The sequence below is a fragment of the Manacus vitellinus genome, unplaced genomic scaffold (genome assembly GCF_001715985.3).
Source record: "Manacus vitellinus isolate BGI_N305 unplaced genomic scaffold, ASM171598v3 scaffold_4_pilon, whole genome shotgun sequence".
Lineage (NCBI taxonomy): Eukaryota > Metazoa > Chordata > Aves > Passeriformes > Pipridae > Manacus > Manacus vitellinus.
The window spans coordinates 7118880-7146793 of record NW_021940604.1 but is presented as its reverse complement, the minus strand read 5'-3'; the positions used below and the strand labels follow the sequence as shown (position 1 = coordinate 7146793).

General features: G+C 43.6%; 2 protein-coding genes across 2 annotated transcripts in view; both read right to left on the bottom strand.

Moving 5' to 3' along the window:
* Positions 1–3034: 3034 nt before the first annotated feature.
* LOC115307752 (T-cell activation Rho GTPase-activating protein-like) lies at positions 3035–4262 on the bottom strand. Its single transcript, XM_029962726.1, has 2 exons — positions 4124–4262; positions 3035–3918 (listed from the first exon to the last, which is right to left on the bottom strand). Exons 1-2 carry the CDS (start codon positions 4260–4262, stop codon positions 3035–3037), a joined length of 1023 nt encoding a protein of 340 aa, XP_029818586.1.
* A 202-nt stretch (positions 4263–4464) lies between these two features.
* Positions 4465–27914, bottom strand: part of LOC103765389 (T cell activation RhoGTPase activating protein) — a 42416-nt gene continuing 18966 nt past the window's right edge. The window contains exons 2-11 of the mRNA XM_029962724.1: positions 10727–10768; positions 10210–10294; positions 10049–10102; positions 9394–9460; positions 7755–7927; positions 6814–6975; positions 6270–6379; positions 5521–5716; positions 5065–5182; positions 4465–4859 (exon numbers count right to left, since the gene is read on the bottom strand). Of these exons, the coding sequence (XP_029818584.1) occupies positions 4465–4859; positions 5065–5182; positions 5521–5716; positions 6270–6379; positions 6814–6975; positions 7755–7927; positions 9394–9460; positions 10049–10102; positions 10210–10236 (1302 nt within the window). The 5' untranslated portion in view covers positions 10237–10294; positions 10727–10768. The remainder of the gene's footprint in view (positions 4860–5064; positions 5183–5520; positions 5717–6269; positions 6380–6813; positions 6976–7754; positions 7928–9393; positions 9461–10048; positions 10103–10209; positions 10295–10726; positions 10769–27914) is intronic.

Below are 27914 nucleotides of genomic sequence, written 5' to 3'. Positions count from 1 at the left end.
CTCTGTCCATGGAAGTTTCATCCTGAGGCTTTCCATATTTACAGCTGTGAATTAAGGCCATCACTGGGCTCTGTGAATTCTGTACTTTTTTTTCTTGTAGCTTACAGAGATTTTCCTGCTCTTATTCCGATTCTCTGCATTTGCAGAGACTAAAAAGGGGGGGGGAGGGGGCATAGGGACAATGTGTGTGGAATTGAGGCTAGATGAGTGTTGATGGAGCTTATTGCAATAACAACCAGTGCAGATATGAGAGAAAAACATGGAAGAATTGGAAAAGGAAAACTGAAACTGGCTGACTGAGAGAAGTAGGTCTAGGGATGGAGAGGACAGAAATGAAATTGAGACTTTGACAGCAAGTCCATAGGGATAGATTGGGTTTTGTTCAATTAAAAGAGACATAACTGGATGAGATGAGGAATGCAGGCAATGAAATTGAGAGGCAATGAAAATGAGGCAGAGGTGAGGAGTCAGGAGTGGAGAAAATAAAGGTCTGAGTCAGGGTTGTCTGTGATGGCATGGAACAGAATGCCAGAATTAAGATTTTCTCCTTTGCTGCACAACCTTGGTTCCTCCCCAGAGCAGGTGCATCCTGTGGGGAAGAACAGAGTGCATCATGTGATTGAAAACAACAGCCGGATGCAAACACAAGGAACTGAATTCAAGCTGCACCAACAGTCTTAATTCCAGCATTGCCTTACAAGACAATGGCTTGGATTTTCTGCTTTAATATTGCTTTCTTCCTTCTTCTAGTCCTATATGCTTTGTATGTTTAGAGTGTCTTCATGGAATTAGAAAATTGGGTGTGTGAAGCAAGTGATGCAATAGTGATGATGGGGTAACCTGTGGAGAATGGGAGGCTTATTGCCATCATTCAATTCTTGTGCCAAAATCTTTTGTTTGATCTTTCTGCCTGACAAGTTAAAGGCAACTTTGGCAAAGGCAATTGTAAAACAGATAATTCACTCGTTGGATATAGCAGTTAAAGTGCCTAACTCTTGGAGGCCAGGATAGCTGGGCTGGATCTTAGAATGTGATTGGACTGGTAGCACGATGAAACTATTTTCTGAGCCAAAGGCAGATGAATAAGTGCTAAAGCAAAGCTCTCTACTTTCTGTGTCATCCTAGGCTTTTGAGGTCTCTTACATGCTTATATAGAAGAGAAATCACTTCTGTGGAGAAACATGACGTGAAAATAATGCTGACTAAACAGCCATGTCTGAAGGGGTGAAGGAAGTCAAGTTACCCATCAAAAAGGAGGTAAATCTCTTTTGAGGTCCTTTTACATTCAGATTTTGTTTAATTATGGTGTTTCCTGGACTGAAGAAATGCAAGAGCAGGGTGAGGGTGACTGAACCACTCTTTCATTCAACTGCTTCACCTTACCCCTTTTTTGTTAGTTATGTGTAGAACTCCTCTCTCTTCCTTTTTCTGCGTTGACTGAAATGCCTTACGGGAAGTTCCAAACGGTCTTTCTTATTCAGGAGCTGGAAGATTTAGACTCATCTATATTGAATATTTAAGACCAGGTAAGCTTTCTTAGTGTGATTGTCCTATCTGCCTTAGGACACCTTGAACCTAAAGAGAGACTTTCCTCATCTCTGGTGAAGTGACCATGCTTATTCACCCTGGATTTTCTGCTGGTTAGAGGGGAGGAATCTTGAGATCCTTAATCTTGTCACACTCAAAAAGAATGAGTCACTTACCAAAGAAGTAGCTGTATTATTGTTTGAGTACATTTTGAGGTTTGTGTTTTCTGTTCTGTGGCTTCTGAGCCTTTCCACTGCACGCGGATTATCTCTTCACGCTCGTTCTGCCACAAGGGCAAGACGCTTTTGTTTTTTACAAAAGAAAACTGTAATTCCCACTTGACACAGGGCAAAATGTAGAGAGCACAAATAAAAATACATGGAATTCCATCTGAATGCAAGGAGACACTTTTTCACTGTGAGGGTGGTCAAACACAGGAATAGGTTGCCCAGATATGTTGCAGAGCTTCCATCTGTGGAAATATTAAAAAGCTGTCTGGACATGGTCCTGAGCAATCTGTTCTAGCTGTCCCTGCTTGAGCAGGGAGCTTGAACAGGACAACCACCTATTCTGGACCACCAGGACCACCTGGCCTCACCTATTCTGTCATTCTGTGATCCAGGAGTTGCAGATTCCAGAAAATGGTAAAGGCCTTTAGTAGCTTGCAGCCAAGCCCTCTCATTCAGCTTGCTTGGAAGCAGAGTGCCACTGTTTAGGGGGCTGAGTGAAGTGGCATTTTCCTCTAGTTGCAACCTACCAGTATGATCCATCTCACATCACTTCTGTCAGATCAGGCACTCTCCTTCCCTTTTCTCTGTGTCCTGTGAACACCTAGACTTGGAAAACATTCCTGAGAAGCTGGTGTGCTGCTTTCTAATTGGGTCCACTTTTGGAACAGCATCACCTCTTTGCAGCTTCCTCTCCACCTCACTGAAAACTGCTGTTACATGGCAGTATAACTAGTTTTCTTGACAGAGGGATTCATTCCCAAAATGTAGCCTGCGGCCTCTTACAACAACAGCAGTGATACTGCTAGTCATTTACTTTGCTTCCATCAACTTAGCTATGCCATGTCATTCAAGCAGACCTGCAGTGCCTGTAGAATAGTATAAAAGTAGGTACCATATGTGTAGGGCCTAGACGTTTCAAAAACAGACAATGGACAGTTTAGCATTCATGCAGAAAAGTGTTTTATTGTAGTGAAGTTACACAGGACAAAAAAAGTCTCTCTGCTTCCTGATTCAAGACTCTGCTGAGCCATAAAAACACATTGCACTTCCAGTCATATTTACAAGATTATAAGGACATCACCTAGTATTTTTGGGATTTGTCTTTTTTTTTTTTTTTCCTTTTTTTTTTTAATGAGCTTGAACTATTTAAAGCTGAAATCCAGAATGTTTCCCTACAGGAGTTTTTGGTTTTGGTTTTTTTTTTGTCCTCCTTCTTACTTTCTTTCTTTCTTCTTTTCTTTTCTTAGCCTATCCAGTTTATTTAAACTAAAACCACTTCAGACCACATGAGGGTTACTTAATCTCATAGTTTGAACCGTGAGATTGTGGGAGGCAACTTTAGTGGCCAGAGAGTTTTTAACAGCCTCTTCATAAGAGGGTGGTCTTCCAGGATTCCTCTGGTCTACCTCTCTGAACACTTCATCAACCGACCTGAAACGGGGTCTTTGCTGATACTCCACAGGCAATGGTTTGTCATCATTAGGACTGTTCTCCTGGACAATTCTGCAGCAGAACTGATCTTCTTTCTTTGTGAAACTGTCTCTCTGAAAAAAAATGTTTTTTCCAGGCCCCCAACTCCGGGTTTTTATTAGTGTTTTCCTGTGGTTTGCAAAAGAGAATGACATGGAATGTCTTTTGATCTCTCTGATAGGTGTACTGCAGTCTTCGGTGGCCTTGGTGGAAAAGGACTGGGGCCTATTTAAAAAGGTTTTTTTGGGACTAGAGGGTGAAACTACTGGGGAGCTGGTGAAGACTGAGCCATCAGAACTCTCCAGGGAGCAACTGGAGGATGTTTTGGGTAGAGAGTCAGTTGATAAATGTGAAGGTAAGACTGCAAGCCGTTTCTCCAATGCCTCCAACCCCAGCTGTTTCTGGGGAACCGGAAAATTGTCCTCACTTTTATTTAGCTTCTGTTTCCTTATTGTGCTATCAAGGCAATTCTGGAAGGACAAGTCTGACTCTGAGTACCTCCTATCCATCATGCTGATGTCATTTCTGAAATTAGTCAGTGAAGAGGCAGAGATGTGTGTTGGATGTCTTCTGCTCACAGTAGCATTCCTCCCTTTGCGCTGCTCCATCTCAGAGGTACAGGGGCTGCCTTCAGCTTCGGGATCTGGGCTGTCATAGGCAGAGTCATTCTGACGAGCAGCACATAGCTGTTCTGTAGGGAGAAAGCAGGCATTAGTTTTCACTAACAGGCTGAGGATGAAAGAGAACTATACAGAAAAAAATCCTGCAGAAGAGCACTGCAACAGAGTCTTGAACCCTCTACAAATATCTGTGTTTCCACAGATATATTCACATATCAAATTAAAGAATTCAGCCCAGCAGCCCCAGTCTGTGACATCCCCAGTCCATTCTCATACCTGTGGAGCTGTCTGTGTGCTCTGGTGACTCCTCAGCTGAGGCACAGACAGGGAAAGCAATGTCCTCCTCAAATATTTCTGAGCAGTTGTTTATGAGGAACTCCACCAACACTGTCACCTGCACACAGAAAAAGTTCATTTCAGTCAAAAGGGAGGAACAGCTTTGGCTTTGCTGCCCAGAGGACCCATGGGTGACAGTGCTCACTGTGTGCCTCTTGCCCTCTGCATGCAAAGTATCCAGGAACTGTGCTGGGACTTAGGGGACTGTGGGGCAGCTGCTGCTTTTGCTCAGAGGAGGCAAAATGAGGGGCAGTCTGGCCCATCACATCACAGGCTGAGGGCTACCCTTGATATCCAGGGGTGCTGTTCTGTTGAGCTTTTGCAATCACAGTGGGATCCCTATGGATGGTTCTGAGCTGCCCCAAAGCCTCCAACCCCAGCTGTTTCTGGGGAACCGGAAAATTGTCCTCACTTTTATTTAGCTTCTGTTTCCTTATTGTGCTATCAAGGCAATTCTGGAAGGACAAGTCTGACTCTGAGTACCTCCTATCCATCATGCTGATGTCATTTCTGAAATTAGTCAGTGAAGAGGCAGAGATGTGTGTTGGATGTCTTCTGCTCACAGTAGCATTCCTCCCTTTGCGCTGCTCCATCTCAGAGGTACAGGGGCTGCCTTCAGCTTCGGGATCTGGGCTGTCATAGGCAGAGTCATTCTGACGAGCAGCACATAGCTGTTCTGTAGGGAGAAAGCAGGCATTAGTTTTCACTAACAGGCTGAGGATGAAAGAGAACTATACAGAAAAAAATCCTGCAGAAGAGCACTGCAACAGAGTCTTGAACCCTCTACAAATATCTGTGTTTCCACAGATATATTCACATATCAAATTAAAGAATTCAGCCCAGCAGCCCCAGTCTGTGACATCCCCAGTCCATTCTCATACCTGTGGAGCTGTCTGTGTGCTCTGGTGACTCCTCAGCTGAGGCACAGACAGGGAAAGCAATGTCCTCCTCAAATATTTCTGAGCAGTTGTTTATGAGGAACTCCACCAACACTGTCACCTGCACACAGAAAAAGTTCATTTCAGTCAAAAGGGAGGAACAGCTTTGGCTTTGCTGCCCAGAGGACCCATGGGTGACAGTGCTCACTGTGTGCCTCTTGCCCTCTGCATGCAAAGTATCCAGGAACTGTGCTGGGACTTAGGGGACTGTGGGGCAGCTGCTGCTTTTGCTCAGAGGAGGCAAAATGAGGGGCAGTCTGGCCCATCACATCACAGGCTGAGGGCTACCCTTGATATCCAGGGGTGCTGTTCTGTTGAGCTTTTGCAATCACAGTGGGATCCCTATGGATGGTTCTGAGCTGCCCCAAAGGGAGTGGCTGCTTGGTCAGTTCAAGATACCTTGTCATTCATCTCCTTCTGTACTTCCAGTGGCAGCGTGCTGTCCGTCTCTGGGCTCAGCATATTTGGGCCAACACAGATGGCCAGGTTGCTGGAGTCCATCCTGTTGGTCTCAGCATTTTGGCTGATGTGGCGGAGCAGAGAGAGCAAGTGCTTGAGCAAGACGAGGTTTGGTTTAGGCAGTTTGTCAGCCACCCTGCATGAACAGAAACAAAATGTGACATTAATTGATGGTGCAGTGGCTTCTGCTTCTCTATTTGAGCATGACTCAATTAGACAGACAACCTTCCTTTAGAAGGAGTCATGTGTGTGTTTTATTCACTGCTTAGGAGAAGTATCATTCATAAATCCCCAACCACAGCTGAGAATGTGGTTAATTACAAAATTTTTAATTATGAGGTCTTGACTGAAGGGCACCATTGCAGCAGCCCATGTCCTTGAGTAGACTTTACTGCCAGAAGATGTGAAAGGTCCACATCAGTGCCTGTCCCACAGCACCATGACTGTTAGCTGAGACACTGCAGCCTCTGCCCTCTTCCTAAGCTGGTTGTTTCATAGAGCAATCTCAAAAAAGTTCAGGAAATGCTGCTGCTGGAGCCCTCTAAACCAAGCCCCATGGTGCAATAGCAAGCTGATATAAATGATAGGCTTTTAAATGAGACTCTTAATTCCGAAAGACATCGTTGGCCTCTACCAGCCACTCCATCATATTGGTTCTGGTTGCAAAACTTCCTGGTTGAAAAACTTACTCTTTCAATTCTTCAATTTTTTCCTGCTTGCTTGGCTTCTCCAGAGCTTGCATCCACTTCTCATAGAGGTCAGCTGACAGGAGTTTGGAGGGAATATTTCGGAGAAAGTCCTGCAAGGCCAAGAAATTTACATGAAGCTTTGACACTATCTCTGAGGACAGAGGGAGCATTACTGTCACATGGGCTCTCTGAGAGGCAGGTTGACTTGAGCAGTACAATACACAGGTGCACTTGCACTTGTGTGGTACAGGAACCAGCTTTCAGCTGCTCTTTGTTCACCCAAAAATCTCACTATTCCTCCCTGGGAGGATGCTGAGGAGGAGGACAAAGTGAGTTTCCTCTGGGCATGCAGGAAATCAGCAGCACAACTAGGTCTGAAAATCAGGTGGAAAAGGAAAATTCCAAACTTTCCTAAGCCTGAAACATTTAGTCTGGCTTTGTTCTGGCTTTAGTTTGGAGTCCCACCTAGGTCAGCTCTGGGCACTAGAGTGGGCCTGTGCAGATTAGCAATGTCCTCCCACCAATGTAGCTCAGAGTTGCTCACCTTCAAAACCACTGCCAGCAGGTGCACAGATTTGCTTTTCAAATCCACGTTGCTGCCTTTGTTGAGGTCCTCCTTCAGTTCTTTTCGTGCTTTCTCATTGGCAGCTTTTCTGAATATCCCTTCAGAGAAAGGTCCTTTCATATACAATATAGCTAGGAGATCCTTCAGGGAAAAAAATCAAACAGAAATGAGAGAACAGTTACTTGGGTGCAGGAAGGTCCTTTAGCAGGACATTTCTTTAGAAACAGAAGAAAAGTTGTCCAGATGTACATTGTGCTCTGATTAGTTCAGTATCTAGTTCCTGCTCCAAGTAGATTACATAGGCAAGAGCCTGATTTTCCCACAGTCCACCCTCTTTTTGAACTGGTGAATTCCACTAACTTCAGTAGAGTCATCCTTGCTTCCTTCCATAAGGAAATAAAGGGATGGCTTAAGTCTTAGTTCAAATCCCTTCCCTCACAAGCCAGGCAAATATTGCTTGTAAGAGACCAATGCCTGTTATTGGGAGAGCCAATTCAGTGGCAGAACTGTTACAAGACCGTTTTTATCCAGAAGACAGTGTTTAGGTATTTGTTGGTGGCAGTCCATAGCTGTACACTTTTTTCAGGGAAATACAGAAATCCTTGGAAGTTTATGCTGCTGAAAGATTTATTTAAATTACTGCTGTAGGATCACAGAAGTTTATACTGAGGAGCAGATCTTCATCTCCTATTCCTGGTCCTGGTTTGTCTGAGTTACTTGCAGTGAAATCTGAGTGGGCTCAGCAAAACCCATGGACCTGACCCTTTGTACATTTGGGATGGGCCCTGAGCTTATCAGGAGTGGGTGTGGAACGGAAACACCAAAATCACTCATTTCCTGGGTGCTGCAGCACAAGTACTGGTGATCCTGCCTCCCAGTGAAGTCAGAGTTATGGTAACTGTATCCCCATACTTCCTTACCTGGACTGGCTGGGGCAGTGTGTCATCTTCTCCACAGATAATTGCCAGAGGCTGGCCAAACAGAGTGATTTCGGCACCCAAGTCTAGCTGCCCTGGGGAATTTCCATTGGTAAAGCTTCGTCTCAGAGTAAATGATTGCGATATCAACTTCTTTCTTTTCTTTGTTCCATCTGCTGCAAGCAAAAGGAAAGCAAAAAATGGATTAAAAAACCCCAAACCCTGACAGAGCACTATATGGTCTTTCATCTGTGTGTAGTGCAGAGATGTATGTTGAAACAACTCAAACTAAATGGGGAGAAGCTTAAAGACAACTAAGCAGTTACTAGGGAAACAACTACCTAAACTGTAAAACTGTGCCCATCCCTCTAAGGCCACCACCTTTCCTGTTTTGGGTTGGGTGTTTTTTTCATTCTCGTCACTGTTTCTTCTTAGAGAGTGGGAACATACAAGGCACAGAAATAGCATTTATAGAGATTTTTGATATTTCAGTGGCTTCTGTGATAACTTTGAGGCAGATATGCCACTTGGGCAGCTGGCAATGACAGCAATTTTCACTACATGGTCTGACTGTGACCCAGACGTAGGGCAAGCATGGAAATAGGGGCTCCTGCTTTTTGGCTTCTTTTACAGCCTGAAATAAAAACACATTGCTCCACCTCTGCCAGCTTTGGAGCCAGCTCTAACAACAGTGTCCTTCTAGAGCTAGTCCTTGCCCCCTGCCAGCCTGCCAGTGGAAGGTGATACTTGCTCCAGAGGATGGCAGCATCACAGTAGTGCCTCACTGGCTTCAGGGTCAGAAATCTCTTAGCGTGGGTTTTGCATCTGCTTCATTAAGAGGAGGGCACGATAAGAATTTAGAGATGGTAGTTGTACTGCGGTAGGGTGTGCCTTTTTTTCCCTTTTGGAAACAGTGAGAGAAAGATCCTTTTGATGGAAAGCTTTCTAAAAGATTTGCCTTCTGCAAATTTCCAATAATGTGCCTTCTACTCCAAAATGACATTGTCTTATGCAGATGAGAAATTCTCAGGACCTGTCTTTGTGGCTTAGCACAAGTAAGGAGGGGTTAAAAACTATGAGAAAGTCACTTAACATTATAGTGTCATATAAAACGTTAGCTTCTGATACTTCTGAAAGCTGATCTGATATGATGGTGTGCTCCAAATCTGACCCTGCCCTGCTAATGGTCTCCTCTGGGTTGTTTACAGGTTGCTGAGGTTTTGCATGGTGAGAAAAAACAAGTGCTGTTGCTGCTGCCAGGAGGGTTTGTTTGCTCTGGTGAGCAACAGCTGGTAGCAGTACTCTACTTGGTTCCAGTGCCACACCTCAGTGGGGATGCTCGAGTGAGAAAGAAACACATTAATTCCCATCGCTGCCAGGGAACACACTGAAGCAGCTCTAAGGACCAGGGGACAGGGATGCAAGACCTCTGTCACTCAGCACTGTCACCTCTGCCACTGAGCATAAGGCAAAGAAGTAATCTGCAAGCGAGTGGCACTCCAGGGCTTAAGCCCTGTCCTGGATGTGGGCTATGGATTACTCTCAGGGAGGGGAAGTGGGCAGTTTTGGGTGGTTTTGCACAAGTGCTGGCTTGCAAGCATTATATAAGAAGGCAGTTCCTCAGTTTGTTTTTAAAACTCACCAGTTGAGAGGCAAAGTCTGTCTTCAGCATCTGCTGGGACCAACGGGGAACATTGCTTGGCATCAGCCTGCAAAAAGCATGTTAGGGTTAACAGACCTGCCACCAGTAGCAAGGGGCACCAGCGAATTGCTGAAGCTCCTCATAAATCTGCGGGAGGCTCCAGAGAATAACCAGAGCAAGCCCAACACCTGTTGAAGGGGTGCCTCAGTCCAGGATTGACAGTGCTTCACTGCCAAATAGAGGGGTCTGAGGTAAACCCTGCAGCAGCCACCCCAGTCGTGCCCGGCAGGTCACAACTCTGTGCTCTTTCAGGCTGCGCGTTTGATCCAGAGAAGCAACAGCTGGACACAGCCTGCTCTTTTGTGTTCTCCCCTGGCACTGGAAATTTCCTCCCAAACTCCCCCAGGGAGCCTTGATGGCTTTGAAGACTGAAAGATTCCTGAGCAAAGCTCCTCGGGAGCCAAGGGAATGCACTGACTGTCCCCAGCGATGCCCAGCTCCTGCTCAGTGCTGCACAGCGCTGCCTTTGAAGAGCTCTGCCCGCTCGTGGGTGAGGGTAGGCAGCCGCCAGCTCTTAGAGGGGCCACCCCCACTTTGCTAAGATATCTCACACCAGTACCCAAGAAAGAGCCGGGAAAATGTAGGGGCTGCTTACCTCTGACTGGCACTCAATCAGACTCTCCATGTTCCCAGCATTTAGTGTCTTTGACTAGGCAAGAAAACAAAGACACTGTGAGTAATTGAATGGTATGGTTTAGAAATCAAAGCTTTTCAAAATCACTCTGTTGACAGAGCTGAAACAATTAAGACACTCACAGTATTACAGCTGCTAAACACTTTCATTAGGAGTTTGACTGGGGGAGCTCTGGACACTCTGGTTTCCTTCAATCTTTTTGTTTGCCTGTTTATTGAACAGAGAATGGACAAAGAAAGAGCTTTGTAAAACTGCACCCTTCTTGTCTTTCTCCCCTGAAAGCCAATCTAGCATGTATGATCCTGAACCAGCAAGATCTCCCACACAAGTAAACCATAAAGCCCTTCTCTGGAAGGATGCTCAGCCTTGCTGCCCTAACTGCCTCTTGATTAAAACAAAATAAAAGCAGCTTTCCATTTTTAATTCATGCAAAAAATGAGCAAATGGTGACAGCTACATATGGTCCTTAATCTGCAAATACGAGGCTAAGAGACGCGGTCAGCTCTGCCCACGAGCTACACTTAGCAGTGGGCACACCTCTCCCATGTCTGTATTTTTGTACAGCTCTGTACAGCTGCATCTGAAGCCCCTCTGCTGACTTCATCCAGTGTCACAGATTTTATCTCAGTCAGTACTTACCCAAGGAGTGAGTCCAGCCAGAGCTCCTTTACCTCCCGTGAACTGCAGAGGAAAGGAGAAACAGCATCACTTCCACTGCTGCTAATCCTTTGGACGGAGGCAGGCAACTAAACAGTCTATACCACGTGTGCTGCCTTATATATGCAGAAGGGGCAGGTGGAAATTCACAGACAGGAAGAAGCATCATTGGGCAGGACAGAGACGCTACAAAATTTCTGGCTTCCTCTTTCCTTTTAGAGGAGCTACCATTTTTTTCCTTAAAGAAAAAAAAAATGCAGCTCTGGTAGCTGTTATGGGTGGAAAAGATGAGACACTCACCAGGTAAAGGTTCCAACTCTCATCACCAGCTAGAGGTGGGATGTGCAGAGGGGGCTGCAGTGTGGGCAGGTTCTCCTTACAGTCAAAGAGCACTGGGTACAGTCATTCCTTTGACTGCTCAGAGACATGAGATTTGGCAGTTCAAAGCAGCACCACCAAGTCAAGTTACGCTAAGTTAAAGTCATAGAGGAGTGGAATAGACAAGATTCGGGGAAATGTTTTTGTATATTTTTCTAAAAGCTAATGGCAACAGTCTACTGTCTGCAAGATGTAGAAACAGACTTTGCCAGTGCTAAGTAGTTCTTCACAATCTAAGCACTGCACTTCTATAGAAGAAGTGGCACTATGTAATAATTTAGTAATGTATGACAATATGTAATATAAAGTCTTGCTTAAAATATGTCTTATTAAGAACTATGTGTCCACGTATTAAACTTTAATTCAGCTGAAGAGATAAAAATATCCAGGAAAGATCTCTCTACTCTCCATGTAGTTTTTCAGGATCTGTTGCTAACTGCCCCCAGCCTGGGCACATCAGGAATATAGTACTCGCTCTACCAGGCTATTATGAAAATTCATCAATGTTTGATGTTAAATGCATGATATTAGTTCTTTTGATTTATTGACCAAGGCAAATTACAAACCTCTTCTGGGTGCCAGTCTTTTAAACTTGTGAAAAAGAGGAGTTAAAGCTGAGTCAAATGGTAGGGAATTCTTCAGCAGTGGATTTGGGTATAAAGCCCACTTGTGAAACTGGTTTTTCTGCTGCTTCCCCCATGGATGCTCCATTTCACATGTGCAGAGGGTGGGGCTGTGTCTTAACACAGTTCTTTGCAGATGCACGTAATGGCTACATCCGCTGCTGAATTTACCCTGAAAGCCATTCTTTGCTTAACCACATCAGACCTGGCCTGTGTAGTACTGACCCTGTCTCATGCAAAACACAAAGGTGATCTCAGCTTGACTCTGGCAGAAATCCAAAGTGCAAAATTTACTTTTGGTTAGATAGAGACGTGTCCAGAAGGGCAAAAGGAGAGCCACTCTGCTTTTTTTTTTTTTTTTTTAGGGAGGGGAGTTACTGTAGAAGACCTTTCAAGTCCTCCTGAGGTCTATCATTTCCATGCTTCCGTAGAGACAGTGGTTTGTAGACTGGAAACTTAGTAGAATCTCAATCAATTACTCTGCAGCCCTGTGCATTTACCACTGATCTTTTACTCACTGTTGATTTTTTTGTTAATTATCTATCCCATGATATCTGTCATTTCCCTACTAAATTCCATGGGCTGATGCATGTGGTTGCAGAAATACTGTCATCCTGCGTCACTTTTTTCTGAGAATTTCTTATGAGGCTGCTTGGCAGCTGCCGCACTGCTGCTGCTATTCCCAGCGGGATTCCTGGGACAAGGAGCATCTATTTTTCACTACATCTGTTAAATGTATATCCAAACATACTTGTCTGTTAAGTATCTCAGAGGCTTAAGGGACCTATGGACTTCAGTTCTGCCTTGCCCTCAATTCCAGCACTGTACACAGATGTATTTCTGACCTCAGTCTGTTGCATGACTAAGACACAGGGTTTGATCTGGAAAATGTGTGACTTGTGAAGAGAATGTGAGTTTAATGGGTGGTGATTAGGCAGGCCAGAAGCTTAAATTACAGTTAGGCCACAGCTGTACACAGGGCATAATGCTTTGAGTTTCCCAGGAAAAGATACAGTAATGGGTGGTGTGTTGATAGCACATCACCAGACTGTGCATTGGCACACATTGCTGTTTCTTTATCAAAATAGTTCTAATCCATTAACAATTGTGGGGATATAATGGCCATTGTATGTGGAAGATGTTTGTGTATAGGTCCACCCATATGGAAAACAATTTGATTTTTTTTACCCTTCTGATAGCATTCTTTTTTTAATAGCTCTTTTATGGTATGTATCACAAACACTTAATTTGTGCCAAAATTGTTTTAAAGCAGCTTATTTTATTACAAACAAGCATGCCCCATGTGACTAGCAGGCATCCTAAAAAGCAATGGTTTGGTGAAGTAATTGTATGGCAACACAGAGGGAATCTTGACTGTTTTTCTGAAAAGCAGTAAGCAAGTATATGCTGGCTCCTGCCAAGCACTGCAGAGCTGTGTGCAGGGTCCCAGGGTCAGAAGAGCTGCCCTCACACCTACCAGCCAGAGCAGCTTCACAGCTTCCTCCATCAGTGTGGAAAGGGTAAACACAGATGTAGCACCCAAAGCCAATCTCCACACTGCATATTAACAGAAAAGGCCTGTCCTATGGGGCTTTTACAAATGAAATTCCCTTACATGAACAGCTTCTCCAAGATCTTTACCACCCTCTACCAAAGCTCTGCTTTGCTTTGCACTTGAAATCTTTGCTGTGGTCTGATCCTCTCTCAGTTTGGTACAGATCTTACACCATGATGCTTCAGAGCAATGTTTCTTGTCCCACAGCCACTGCCCTGGGCAAGCAGAATAGATGGCAGGTGGCTTGGGCACACCTGGAGCTGTTTGCAGGTTATGTATTACTCCCAATCCATCACTAAGTGAATGCACTCTCCTTCAAAGACATGGGATGTTCACACAAAGATCAGGGCATGGCAGAGAGGGTGGACTTGCAAGGGTTTTGTAGGAACTGTGTAGAAGCCTTTGTAGAAGCTCTTTCCTGTATGTCAGGTTGCTTCCCTCAGTTCTGCTGAAGTGCTTTACATTCACTGGAGGGAAGGCAGGAACAGAGAGGTCTTGCAGAGCAGTCAACCCTGGATAGATTCAAACCTCTCAAGACTAGGTTTGCTCCTCAAGATGTGAAGGATTTTCCTTATAGAATCCAGGACATCAGTTTGATGCCTCTGCTTCCCCCTGGTCCCAGACAGCCCCTTTCTTCTCTGAGACCATAGTTGATTTTGTGCTCCACTCACAATCACTTTGCCCAACCAATTTTTGAAGAGAGGGCTTATATAGCACTTGCTGTCAACACGGACCAAATGGTGATTTTCCCCTTTGTGTGAGTTCCAGTCAAGCTAGGCATTTTCTCCTCTTACACTGTGGCTCAGTGAAGAGCAGCATCAGCTGGCATGAGAAAGGAATCAGTAGCTGACAGCAAACAAAGGAACAAAAGAATAAACCTACTGTGACTGGAGAGTGACTGTTTTCTTCCCTCCTCATCAAACCACAAATGGGAAAAACCCAGCCACAGCTCACTTTTATTTATTTCTATTACTCTTGCAAATGTTTGACAAAGTAGCTTCTAGAAACGAAGGTTTGTGTGAGTGAATCCTGAAGCCCAGCTTTGCCATGTTGTACCAGCAAGGAGGCAGCAGGAGTGTAGCTGTGAGAAGGGTACAGCAGGATGCGCCTGGAGCAGTGACTCTTTCAAGTCCATATAGAGCAGAAAGAGCCTTCAGCAGTGCCTCTCCACGTGAAAAAGGGATTGTATTCCAGTTTTGTCTTCATTGCCACAGCTGCAGTCTCCCCAGGGAACAAAAGGAACATTTACCAAAATAAGGAAAGCAATTATGCCCAAGTCAGAGGTTGTTGGGTTGGTTGTTTTTTTCAGAAAGGAAAGCTCTGTACAATCTGTCCATGGACTCCAGGAACAGGCTGGCAAGTGGGTTCCTGGTAACAGGTCACATTTATACATGCCTTCTGAAGGCAGCTCTGATTTCCTACCACTCGCTCTCCAGAGTGTGTTATGGATTGCAGAGGCACAGTTCAGGGTTTGATTACAGAAAAGAGGATGGACGGAGCTTTGATCAGACCAATCCCTACCTCCTACCTGTAACAGTTCAGAATGAGATCCATCAACCCCGCTGGTGCTGAACTCCTGCAGGAGTCAGGTGGAACCTGGGCTCATACTAACCCTGCCTTTGGAAAGTGAAACTCACTGTCAGTTTTTCCCAGCTCTGTTCAGCTGACTTCTATCCTGAGTTAGATATCAAGGTTAGATTGTAGTGTGGGTTAGATTGCACCACCCTTCTACGCACTGTGTTACTATTGCACAGGAAATAGTTAAAAATAAAAAATAGCACCATAAATACAGACAAAGGTGTATTCTGTGTCCTTCCCATGACACTCTTTTGGTTATATTTGCTTTGCAGGATGTTTTGTTTATTCTTTCATGGGTGCTTTCCCCAAGACTAAATTGGCAGCTCTAAAGACTTTTACTCATCTTCAGGTGACTGGTTCCAGTAGGTGTTTTTTTAGCTGTGGAGAACAGGTGCATATGGGACATTTTTCTGAAGGGTCTGTGCTGCTGTTCAGCTCTGTCTGAATGGGAATTACTCATTCCTTGGGCTTCCTGAGGTGGCCAGCATAAAGGCATCAGGGAATTGAAGTTGCCCATCATTTCTGACTGAGCAGATGTAGATCTAAACCTTTGCTTGCTTACAAAATGGTCATAGAGAATATGTATACTTCAGTCTGATGCCTGTTCTTCTCAAGATTTCTGGTTGAAGGTACTCAAAAAATATTGGAAAAGCGAGACACTCACTTTTTTTGTTACTCCAGCAGGTTTCTCACTTATTTTGCTTCTTTATGTTGTTCATTCCTAAATCAGAAACTGAGATGGGACTTTTCTGCCAAGTTCATTTGCTCTCAGGGACAGATTATGCTTCTTAATGATACAGAGACGTGTGAGTCTTGATTTTGCTTTTCAGGATTAATACAAATGTTTTCTTTTTGATTCTTTTTCTTTTAATGTTGGCTTGTATTTCTCCTGTTTCTGCACCTTTTGTTTGGCTTTGAATTTCAGCATCAAAATTATCTCAGATCTCAACATTAGAATCAGGGGAAACCAGAGATAACCTGGTTCTCACATTGAATGCTAACTTGCGTGTGATTTTCAAGCAGAAGTCATCTCACTTTCACAAAAAATATGATCTGCAGACTGGCCTAGGGGTCAGTCTGGAATAAGACTGAGAAAACTTGGCCTGAGAGTAATTTTGGGTTTCACTGTGTATGTGAGGAATAACCAGAAGTAGTTGGATTTTCCCCATTGTTTGTCTCCACTTGGCCTCCTCCAAGCCCCAGTGGTATGATGGAAACATCCCCAAACTCTTCATCATAGTGTTGCCCTTGTGAGTTTACCATTCCTCTGTTGTACCTACTTCCTAAGTAATAAGTAGAACTGCTAGTAACCAGGTTCTCATCACCACTAAGTTAACCAAGAATAAGAACTTTTATGACCACACGCCTAGATTCCATCCTCCAGGCAAAAGTAGTGTCAGGCAAAGCAAATCTTTCCAGGCACAACTCTGCTGACTACAGTTAAACTCCCCTGAGAACATCTGACCCCATACTTGGGGAGGGTTGCTTGCTGTCATGTGCTGTCCTTGTGCATGCACATCCACACACAGCAAAATAAAATGTTCTTCTGTGAAGCTTTGGCCACCCATCAAAATCAAGATGATAAATTCAAAACAAACATCTCCATATTAGCTGGTGATTGCCATATTGTTGCTACTAGCAACAGCAGCCCTGTTAGTGTTTTATATAAACACCCCACTTCTGTATTGCTGTCCTGTTTTAAAGCATGACTACCTTATGAGGATTTCTGAAAGCAAATGCTTCTTATGGCATGGGCTCTGCCTCCTGCTGCAGGGCATCACGAGGTCCCTGGGCAAACGGGCCCGTGGCTGCTGCTGCAGAAGGGACATGCGGAGTATGGAGGGGCACCGTAGGGTAGGGCACCAGCTCCGACCGCCACAGCTGGAGGGTACCAAGGGCTGCCACACCTGGAACCAGGGCAGCCAGGTCCTCACTCTCACATTTGCAAAAGCACAGTGACACTTCCAGGCCAGGAATAAGAGAGGAATTCCCACCCTCCAGGGCATGCAGGACCTGGGATCACCTCCTAGTGAGAGTAGGGTCAAGGGAAGAAAAAATGCTTTTCAGGTTGAGTTCTGCTGTTTGACTCATTACTGGAGAGGGCTCAACCAGAACCGCCAGGCTGTTCTCTTCAGGCTTGCATTCCTGCAAAGCTGGCCATTAATTTATGCTGCTGACATGCAGACCAGGTGCTGTTATGGCTGCCTTTGCTTATTCCACTTGTGTGTGCCTGCTCTAAATCCTGCATTTGCCTTCAGACATGCAGTCACTGCACAGAAATGACAGTAAAGAGTATGTAGAGAAGGTACCCTGCATGCCACCGTGCCCATTTCCCTGATCAGTGGTGGCTGAGGCTTGAAAAGAAGAATTTGTTCTCCATTTCCACTTCCTTTTAAAGGTTTGTTTGGGCTTTGTTTGGGCTTTTTTTGGGCTTTACCTTTTCTCCCATCTATCAGATGAGTATGTTTCTTTCAGATTTTTCAATCTGAAAACAGTTGCTGTGTGTGGTATTACAGTCATGAACTGTCTTAGAATGAGCAAAGCAAATTTGCTAGGGGAGGATATATCTTTGACCAGGCTAGCTGATACAGGTGCAAAACCTTCCTCAGGTCTGAAAAGAAATGCCTGTCCTCACTCTAAGGACAAGTTGAGAAGAAATGCTATGAATTTTACTAGATCCTTTTATCAGTTATATGGTTACTTGCTGAGATAAGATTAGGTGCCCCAGAAGTACCTCAGGAAGTGTCTTTTCAAAGAGAGATGGAATCCTCTTACCTTTGGGCACCATAAGATCTAAAAATTCTAAGCCAAAAGATGTACAGTTCAGCAACTGCTGTAACATTGTGTAAACCAAAGACCATATTTCTACAGAGTCTTAGTACTGCTTGTGCAACACTGCGAACCAATCTTTTTCTCATATAACTTAATTAAATTTAATATTCAGAGAGTAAAAATGAACACTCATTATCCTCCAAGTTATGCCAAAACTAACATGCTAGTACATTTTTAAGGGTGTCCTACTTCCATTTAGTATGTAGCAAGGCAAAGTGGCTATTCCTACTGCATTATACACAGATCCTCAAGAGTGAATCTTTCAAACTTAACCCCCTGGAATTATTATAGCTCTAAATCAGTCCTATCCAATGCTATACTCAGCACAAAAATGTTTCCTAAAATCAGGCACTGAAATACAGCATATCTCTGTAATTTACTCCCATCTGCGCTATCTTAGGGATAGGCTGTTGGAAGAGAGAGTTTGGGGGGCTTTTGTTACACCCCAGTGGTTGTCCCTTCTCCCTGCAACATTTCTGGTTGCTTCCAGAACGAAGCATTCCCACAGTTTTCTTGGATGAGAGTGTGCTGCAATGTAAACTTGTCATAACTGTGAGACTGACATGAATAAACAATGCAGATAATACTTCTGTTCTGACCTTAAAGGAAAAGTCCTAGTGAACGTCACAAGTATGGAAAAAAAAATCATTGTTTTAACAATTGAACAGGCTTCCTCAGCGCTCAGTAATCAAACAGGAGACAACCTATGACACAGGAACCCCCCTATTAGGGAATTTTCAGACTAACCAAAGACTCTAATTGTATTTTTGTGTTAGGATTTTGTGTGTGAACTCCAGAAGATGCTTCAGTTTGCCCTTCGATTTTCCACACAACATCTGAAAGATAGCCTGCCTTCTTTCTGCCTCAGTTTCTCATGAATAACATGCTGAAAATAATAGGTCACTGCCAGGCATAACATGCTTTGGTATCTTTTGGTGAAAACTGGAACATACAGGACAACCCCATATGTGCCATGTAGCAAAGAGAAGTCCTTAATTTTAGCCTTAATGACAAACCTTTGACAAATTAAAGCATTTTTTAAGTGCATCGCCCATGAGGAAAATATGCTACTTTCCTGGGCATTATTTGTGTACCTCCAAGGTCTTTACAGTTCTACTTACAGTAGAATCAAAATGCAGCACATTTCTGGCCACATCCGATACTCACTTATTTTAAGCATGCAGCTTGTCAGGATAATATATGATAATGTGACAATTAAATAACCACTCAATATGGCAACTGAACTATCCATTTTATCTAGATTCTGTAAAAAAAGTGGTTTTGAGCATGAACTCCTCTTCCTTTTCCTGACCTCTAGGAAGGGATTTGACATGGAGACTCCAGCATGGTCACAGCAGAGGCTATGCTTCAAACAAGTGGGGCTGACAGTGGGAAATGGTGTCACCCAATATCTACATGCTCTTCAAGGGGTTACTTCCTTCACCGTGAGCTTGGGAAGGGCTACACAGCACTGAAGTAATTGCAACTGCTGTGTACCTTCAGGCTCCTAAGGAGATTCTTGCCTTGTATTTTCAACATAGAATAAGTGCTGAAAGTAAGAGGTAGCTGCCAATTTCATAAACTTTGTATTTAATCTTCCAAAAAACCACTGGGATAGTGACTGGAGGGATGTGTGTATGGTGGTTGACTTCTTGCTCTATATCCCAACAACAAACCAGAGAACATTCCTTTCCACCACTGTGACACAATCTGTGTGAATGCTGAGATGTTTGGTGTGTCAAAGTACTTGAATCAGTTCATCACTTTTCACCAAAATGTTTAGACAAATGTTTAGTTGAATGCACTGAAGTGTGAACTGAATACTTTTGGTTCCAAAAGAGAAATCACTGCTTTATCCTTGTAATTTATAGGTTTGCCCCTTTCCTCTACTCTCATCTCAAGCAAGTGAAAATCAATGGAATTTGGATTTATGTATCACTTCAGAGCTTGAAATTCCCCTCTTTCATTTTCAGTACACTGGAGTACCTGGTCCAGAGGCAAAGGCCCATTTTATGCCCCAAAGATTACTTGTTTTAACTAATGGCAACAATATCCTTTCTTTGGTCAACAAGCAATTTTTGCTTAGCTTACCTTAGAGAATTTTGGCTGAGGTTTGGCCAGTATTCTGTGTAGATAAGGTGATTTTAATGAAAATAAGGGAAAAAAGATGCTCGTATTTTCCAGTTTCATTTCTAAATGCTGAATTATGTTGTACTGATTAAAAAAAAATCCACACGTTTCATCAGTTGAAAGTAGTTTGCTTAATTTCTGATACAGAGCTAATTCTAGAAAAGGGAATTACAGTCAGAGACTGTGGTTGTTCTTTCATCTTCCTTCTCTTTTTTCCTTCTTTATTATTATTGCTTAGCAGGTCCTAGTTTTAGTTCCTCAAAATTCAGGTTTCGTTCATTCTCCTTTTCTCAATGTGCAAGATAACACTAGTTTTGCAGAATTAATTTTCCCACCAAAAATGCCTTCCCTCACAGTGGTTTGTGTGGCTGTTTCTGTATCCGTGTAGGTATAACTGAATAGGGCCTGATTCCTGCAGCCTGGCTCTCCATGCACCCCAAATTTAAAACACCACCATCCTGTTTAGGTGGTGTTCAAAATTAAACAGTGATAAGTTGCTACAAAAAATCGGAAAAAAATCCCAGGCCTTTGGTTTTGGATTGTGTCTTGTGAGAGAACACCTATAAAAGCCTGCTGTCATGAAATATTCTGTTACTTTTAATAAAAATGTCTGTCCTCAAAACGGGAATTTCCATTAGAAACCACAGACTGGTGATTTCACAATAATAAATATGTATGAGGGATCCACTTTATGTGGTCAAGATATCACCCTCCTCCCTGTTCCTTGGAAGAGAAGAAGGGATGGAAACAGCATATGCCTACTGGTGGGATTTTATCTCCTTTGCCATGACTTGTGCACCATCTGAGCAGGAGGAGGCTGGAGCTGCTCTTGTCAGCTGTGGGCATCCTTGTGTTGGGGAGTTACCACTGAGGGCTCTGGTGAGGAAGTGTAGCCAAGGACCAGATCGTCAAAGATACTTAGGGACCTGTTGCCTTTTTAATCACCACCCTCATTTAAAACAGGAGGTGGGAACATAACTGCTTTGGCAAATTCTGTCTGAGATCAGTGTCAGGGAGAGGACAGGCAGGCTCTTGCAACATGAGGTGTAACTCCTTCCAGTTTTCTCTTCTTTGTGATCGCTTTGCACCGACCATGGCTGGGATAAAACTAACCCCTGCTTGTGCAGCGCTTTTCATTGTGATCCCTTTTATTTTCAATATCAGTGAAAGGACCTACAGAGAGTCTATGTGATGCATTCTCCAAATCATTTCTATAGAAAACAGATGGTAAAAGCATAAAATCATGACCCAGACTGCACCTGATAATACAGAGGATGGATTTAATATCAGGGTGCTTGCCTGAAATTCCAGATCTGGGGGCACAGAGAGGAAAGGGGTGGATATCAGCATCTAAGTTTTTATTTGAGTTGTCACAGAAATATTGCACAGGAACATTGCAAGGATGGGATTCAGAGACAGGTTGCTCTAAATAGTACTTAAATCAAGTTTTAGTTGATGACTCTAAAAAATGAGTATGATTCAAAGATCTACTCACCAAAATCTTATGAATTAAGAGATTTCATTGTGTCCCTAGTGGAACTCTGCTCTGAATGAACTCTGCCTTGGACTAACTTATAGGGCCACAGTGAGATACCCCTTTAGTGCAATATCCTTTACTGTAAGTGGGTGCTGGATCACTACTATCCTTTGGAATATCTTCACTGTGGTACCATGTGTATAAACCTTCAACAGGACTTTGACCTGCTAATAATCTTGTGCACAGGCAGAAACCGTTCCTTCTCCACAGACTTGGTGCATTAAAAGGGACACACTTGGCTACAGGAAAATGAGGAAGGTACCATTTTCCTTCATGAGCAGTGCTATACTGCAAAGTGTAAAATATGAATCCTTTAAAGGATTCATGCAAGAATTCAAGAGGTATTTGGATCTTCCCATATAATATGCAACAATAACAAAGGTGTAAAGAAAACCAAGCAATCGTCCTATTGTGTTGGCTGATTATGGATAACACCACTTGCACATGTCATAGCTGATTTGGACTACAGACTCCCCAACTTCCACTGGGCCTCACGCCATTAATGCTGGCTAACCTGATTCCTACTAACCAGCTGTCCTATGGCAGAGTGTGTGTATGCTCACACTTCTCTCAAAACCTCCAGGGGTGGTTCCAGTTCAATTTAAGAGCAGCAAGTAACAAATCTTCAATATACCTACTGACTGAGTTCTCTGTAGATGGGGGCTAAATTTATTTTAAGGGGGATTTGATTGTGGTCCCTGTTTTTGCTATGTATGAATCTTAAAATCTTTCATCTGAGCGACCCACAAACCTTCACAGTGTCTTTGCTGTTCAACATAAATACATAGTTTTTATATATAAGTTACAGAGTGATAAAAATACCTTTGCATTATTTTCTTTAAAGTCCACTCAGCTTTTGGGGAGGTAGAAAGTACCAAACATTGTCAAAGACATTTGCAAGCTTGGATTGCCTTGGGAACACTTTGTTTGCCCATCAACAACCAAGTGAAGGAACACTAAAGGCAAAGTTCCCATCAGTACCAATCCAGCAACAACAGCAGCCACCATGCTGAGAACATCTGACAGCTGTCAAATTGGCTGCAACAGAGCAGGGAGGAGGGAGACGGTTTAGTCAGTTGAACAGCTTCCACCTCTGCTGTGGCACATATTGCTCGTGGGCCCATGAGACGGAGAGGCAGCAGCTGATAGAGATGCTGAATGAAGAGATGCTCCTCAGATGCAAATATGCATCTTTATCTTTGAGACAGCAGCTCTCACCTGGTGCAAGCCACCATGACTTAAAGTAACAGTGTTCAAGCCCCTCAGCTGCTGCATAGTGGGAGGGCTTGTGGCAAGAACACCTGGGTGACATATTCGAGGATACAAACATAACAAATAATTATTAGCAAAGACAAAGAATTATTTAACACCTATGCAGGTATAATATTCTTCTACTTTTCTCTCTCATTTCTCTTTTCAATCTGATGGTGAGGTGGAGTAAGAAATCCACATACTAGTGGATGTTACATATAATGAAATGCAGAAGTTGGGTAGATGGAAGAGAGTGCTCAATGAGGAGCAAGCAGCTCTCATCATGCCCATGTCACCCAGCTTGTGCAGTGCCCATAGTTGAGGGCAGGAGTAGCACGGAGGTCAGGGACAGACAGGAAAAGTGACAAGCAGAAGGAACCTGTACTCCAGCTCCTCGGCTATTTACATCTGTTTTTCCACTTGTTTTGCCTTTGGGATACAGATCCAAAGTCACAGTAGAGATTGTCAAAAGGGAAAACATACTAGAAGGGGTCTGCCAGGTTTCTGTAGAGCCACCTGAAGTTACTGAGAAAAAGCTATGCATCATGCTTGCTCTGAATGAGAATGAGAGGGAAAAAAATGGTCTCTGGAAAAGTCGGCTGTCTTTATAAACCCTCACTGTTCTTTTTTTTTTTTTCCCCTCTCCAGTTGATGGACCCTTTTATACCAAACAAAAGTGGAATGGGAATCTATGACTTTGGTGTGAATGGCTGTCCAGTCATAGCCACCTCCCTGGACTTGGCTTAAGCTGGGTTGCAACTTTTCTTCCATTCAGGTTTATAAACACAGCTAATTTTCCTTGTCAGGGGCTTGGGAGCCCCAGCTTTCAAACTCAGGCTCACAAACAAGAAATTAAAGGATGAAATTAAATGAAATCTGAAATGAAAGGATGCATATGCCTGCACAACAAGAAATAATTTTAAAAAGGGAGGGAGGTTTCCCTCTAATAAAGATGTGGGAAATTACATTAAAGAATTGAAGAAAGAAAGAAGAATTGAAGAAAGATCTCGATTGCCAGGTCAAACTGGGAAGTAACTGGGAAGTGTCCACTTCATGGTTGTATGGGCAAACCAATTTTAGCTGCCTTGACTCCGTGTGCTCCCCTAATGTCTCTCACATGGCTACATAGAATTTTTTTTTCATATTATCCCTTTCTTATTCTGGATTTGAAATAAATGCATAAGGAGTGGGCTTAAGATAAATATAAATAATATTCTTATCTTTCTTATTTAAAATTTTTAATACATCTCATTGCAACCCATGTGGTGTTTTCTAGCCCATTTTTATTTCTGCAATGAGATATGCAGCTACCTCACAGTAGCTGTGATTGTTTCCCCTCCACACTGTTCAGTTTCTCTTGTCTTTGTCCCATCCAGCCTGAAGTTTGTTTTTTTTTCCCTGGAAATGGATTCCTCACTATACTATTAATTCTCTCATCATTTCCTGGAATAAGTTTTGCAAGAGGGGCAGAAGGGAAGTTACTTCTGCAGATTATGAAGATGTTTTTCTTAGAGGCTCAAGATATCCAAAACCGGACATCACAGAGAATGATGTTGCAATTAAAATTCACTCACTGAATTTAACTTTCGTTTTGCTAGTTTGCAAAACGAAAAAAAGACAGCCAAGTGGCCCAATGTTGCTAGGTCTGTGACTGGCATTGTTTGTCTAGCCTGATTTTCACACTGCTGTTTATTTAAGTGCAACTCTCCTCCCTTCTGGTTTCTTTGGAAATACCTTGGGAAAGTAGAGTTTTGTGCAAACTGAACAGAATTTTCTTCTGAAAACTCGTAAGACTCAGAAACATTTCATGGGACGAGTAAAGTGTTCCTCATCCAGCTCATCATCCTGTGTCTGAAAAGATCATGAATTCCTCATGTAAGAGAGATCAAGGAGGCCAGGGAGGCTTGGATATCAGTCAGCAAAGCCTAAATCCCACCTTTCGTTTGACTCTGAGCATAGAGCGTAAGTTTCTCCTGAAGCAGAGTTGGTCCTTCATGTGCCTGCGCCAGCCCTGTGCTATCCCAGAATGAAGGAGCTCTGCTCCTATGTGTGATATCCACATGGCTGGCCTTTCCCTTCTGGTTTCCCATTCTTACTTCTGCTGAATGTTCAAATGTTCATTTGTAGTCTCTCCATACCAATATAATGTTTTCCAGGACTACTGTGTCAGGATTGTTCTTCAAAGTGGTCATGGCACTGTCCTAGGGATGTAGATGATCAGGGCTTTTCCAAATCAGGTCATTCCTCTCTTTGCTCTGTGCAAGGTTGGTAACAGGATCTGACATGGCAGGATCTGGCCCTATCCTATACTGTAGGGACTGCTCTTGGCTATTTCTAACAAGGAGCTGCCACTGCCCCCAGGAACACACAGGCTGCAATGAAAAAAGGAGGTGATGTGGAAGAAAGGCAGTGTTCTCACCCTCCTCTGGCAGACTAAGAATGGAGAAACATAAAGTTACTAAAGGCTTGTCTGACACAAAGATGGATGAAGCCAGAAGACGTCTTTATGGGAGTCCCTTTCAATCCTGGATCTCTACATCTTGTATAACTTTCACTTACTAGTGAGCTGTGCCATGAAATAAAGAGATCTCAGTGGTTCATTAGATTTTATACAGGCCATTCACTCCTTCCAGACCTGTCACAGCCTGCAGTTTAGGATTTCTAAGAGGAATGGTGCTTACTGGTGTTCAACTAGTTTTAGACAACTCAAGTGAAAGTAAATCTGTGGTCTCCTATGACCAAGAGTGACCACTTTCCTCTTGATAGGAGTACACAAAAGATGCATGCAGGCATATCTGCCCTTCTTGTCTCAGCCATCTACACCAGGCCCTTTAATCTGACCAGCTATAATGATTTTTAGACTTACAACAATCTGCAAGGGAATACAGAAAGGTAAAAGTTTGCCCTCTTTCATCTGGCTGAAACTGGGGGCCTTTGTCCGTCTGTCCCATCTACACATACATGTCTCAGCACAATTCCTCTTACAAACCTGGCCTTGCTGTTGTGGTGCTGCATGCTTACTGCATGGCCTGCTTACAAAGGGAAGAATAATGTGATCACAGTCTAGACACAAAGTGGTGCCTCTACTTCCACTTCCCACATTCTGATACAAGCCTGAGATGACCCAGATAGAATGGCAGATGAACGCTGTGCCATGCAACCTAGCCCAGCTCTGTGAAATGTCACCAAAATTCACCAGAAAAGGGCAACAGGGAATTTAGTGGGCCAGATAAGGATAAGAGAACTACTACATCTGAAGATGAGTACCTCCTGCTTTTCATCACACCTGAATGTTGCCTTTTTGCTGCACCAAGACCCAGCCTGTGCTTCAGCCAGAAGGTTGTGCCACTGCTGCAGAGGGGAGCGGCAGGGACTCAGTTCTAGGTTGCCTCCTTAGGGCAACCATGGGAACCACCTCTTGGAGAGTCACAGAATATTCTGAGTTGGAAGGGACCCACAAAGATCATCAAGTCCAACTCTAAAGCAAATAGCCCATACTGGGATAGAACTTGAAACCTTGGCATTATTAGCACCATGCTCTAACCCACTGAGATTATCCTAGAGTCTTTGGGATTGGAGGCTCAGAGTTTCAGATGGTAGAAATCAGCAACAGTCACTGCTGTGAAGACATTCTGACTGTCATTGCCATGGTTTCTTACATATGTCCTGATTTTTTTCCCTCCATCCTGCCATTTACACCGGCATCGCTATCCCAACACTGAAATTGCAGAAGCATGACATGAGCATACTTTCATTTTTTGAGATGATGGTTACTGTCAGTTTCATGTGTGGCAACACTAAGGGTTCGAGGAAGGAGCACAAGGTGTTGTTCAAACACAATACAATATAACAGCTTTTGCCCAAAAAGGATGCAGTCAAAATCTAAGACTGTGAGAGGACATAGCCAGTCCAAGGGGCTGGAACAAATGAGACATCCCTGTCAGTGCAAAGGTAGCAGGCATAACACCCATTGGCTATTTTTTTCTGTCTAAAACTGACACTTCGACATTCAAATTAGTTACCCAGACTCTCTCCGTAGTTCAGAGAGAGAGTAACCAGGCATGTCTTCATGGGTAGGAATTCTGTCCTACAGTAGGAACCAAAAACAGCTCAGAGGGTTTCTGCAGTTGGAACTGCCTTTTTCTGCTCATTAACTATAAAGGGATTTAAACCACAGGTTCAGCTGTTCAGTATTTCCCACACTACCACACATGTATTTTAAATACATAGTATGTATAGAGTAGCATGCACAAGTAACACACTTCCTTCAACCTAAGAGGAAAACTGGAGGGAGCCTATTTTCCAGATGAAGAAATAAACTGAGATGGACTAAAAATTCCTCCCTGCTCTTCTTTATAGAAAAGTGCTTCTTTCAGTTCCTGATAAAGACAGACATCCTCCTTGTGCAGCTCTTAGGAAATAACGCCACTGTTTTCCTTCCACCCATACTGCTTACAGTATGCAACAGTAGCACCTTGCTCTTAAACCATTCTCCCCAGTAGTAGCTCTCACTCTTTTGTGACCTGAGGTGCATCTCATTTACTCGCCAAGGGTCCCCTCAGCAGCATGGGTCTGTACCACTCTCATGCCTCCCTTATGATAAAGGAAGCCTCGGATTGCCATGTCTGATTTTTCCTGGCAGTTTTGAAATAGCTGCTTTAAGCGCCTGCCTTGCCACTGGGGATGCTCTAAGCTGAGTTCTCCCCTGCTTTGCCCAAGGCACAGAGTGCAAAACGCTCTCAGGCCCAGACAGCAATTGGGTTATGCCTCCAGTTTGACCAAGCGGAAGGCAGAAAGGAAAAAAAGGAATGAGAGCAGAGGCAGATCTGCAGGTGTGATTGTGTATGTCAACAAGGGGCTCCTGCAAAGGCTACATAATAGCAGGTGCCAGTGAGAGGATGTTCCAGCCCACTGTGCATTCAGAAAGCAATTGCTGGTGACATTTCTTCATGCCAACCTCCTCCTCAGAGAGGAACTTGCTGGCTCTGAAGTGTTACACTTCTTGTTTGGATGTGGGAGGCTGATAAACTAGAAGCAGGGTCTGCTTCCATGTGATGAATTAACAGGCAAGCCAGGAAAAAAACAGTCCCTTTAATCTGATGAGCTATAATGATTTTTAGACTTTCAACAACCTACAAGGGAGTACAGAAAGGTAAAAGTTTGCTTTTTCACCTTGCTGAGACTGGGAGCCTTTGCCCATCTCTCTCATTAATGCTGCTAGGGACTCCTGTTCTTAAATCATATAATGGAACATAATCGGTGAGATAGAAAGCCTTCCCATGGCAG

What these genes read in the sequence shown, in the direction of transcription:
- LOC115307752 (XM_029962726.1), bottom strand. Translation starts at nt 4,262, where the DNA reads ATGAACTTTTTCTGTGTGCAGGTGACAGTGTTGGTGGAGTTCCTCATA. An exon ending in GCACACAGACAGCTCCACAG is followed by an intron (nt 3,919 to 4,123) that starts GTATGAGAATGG and finishes TTCTCCCTACAG; the next exon opens with AACAGCTATGTGCTGCTCGT.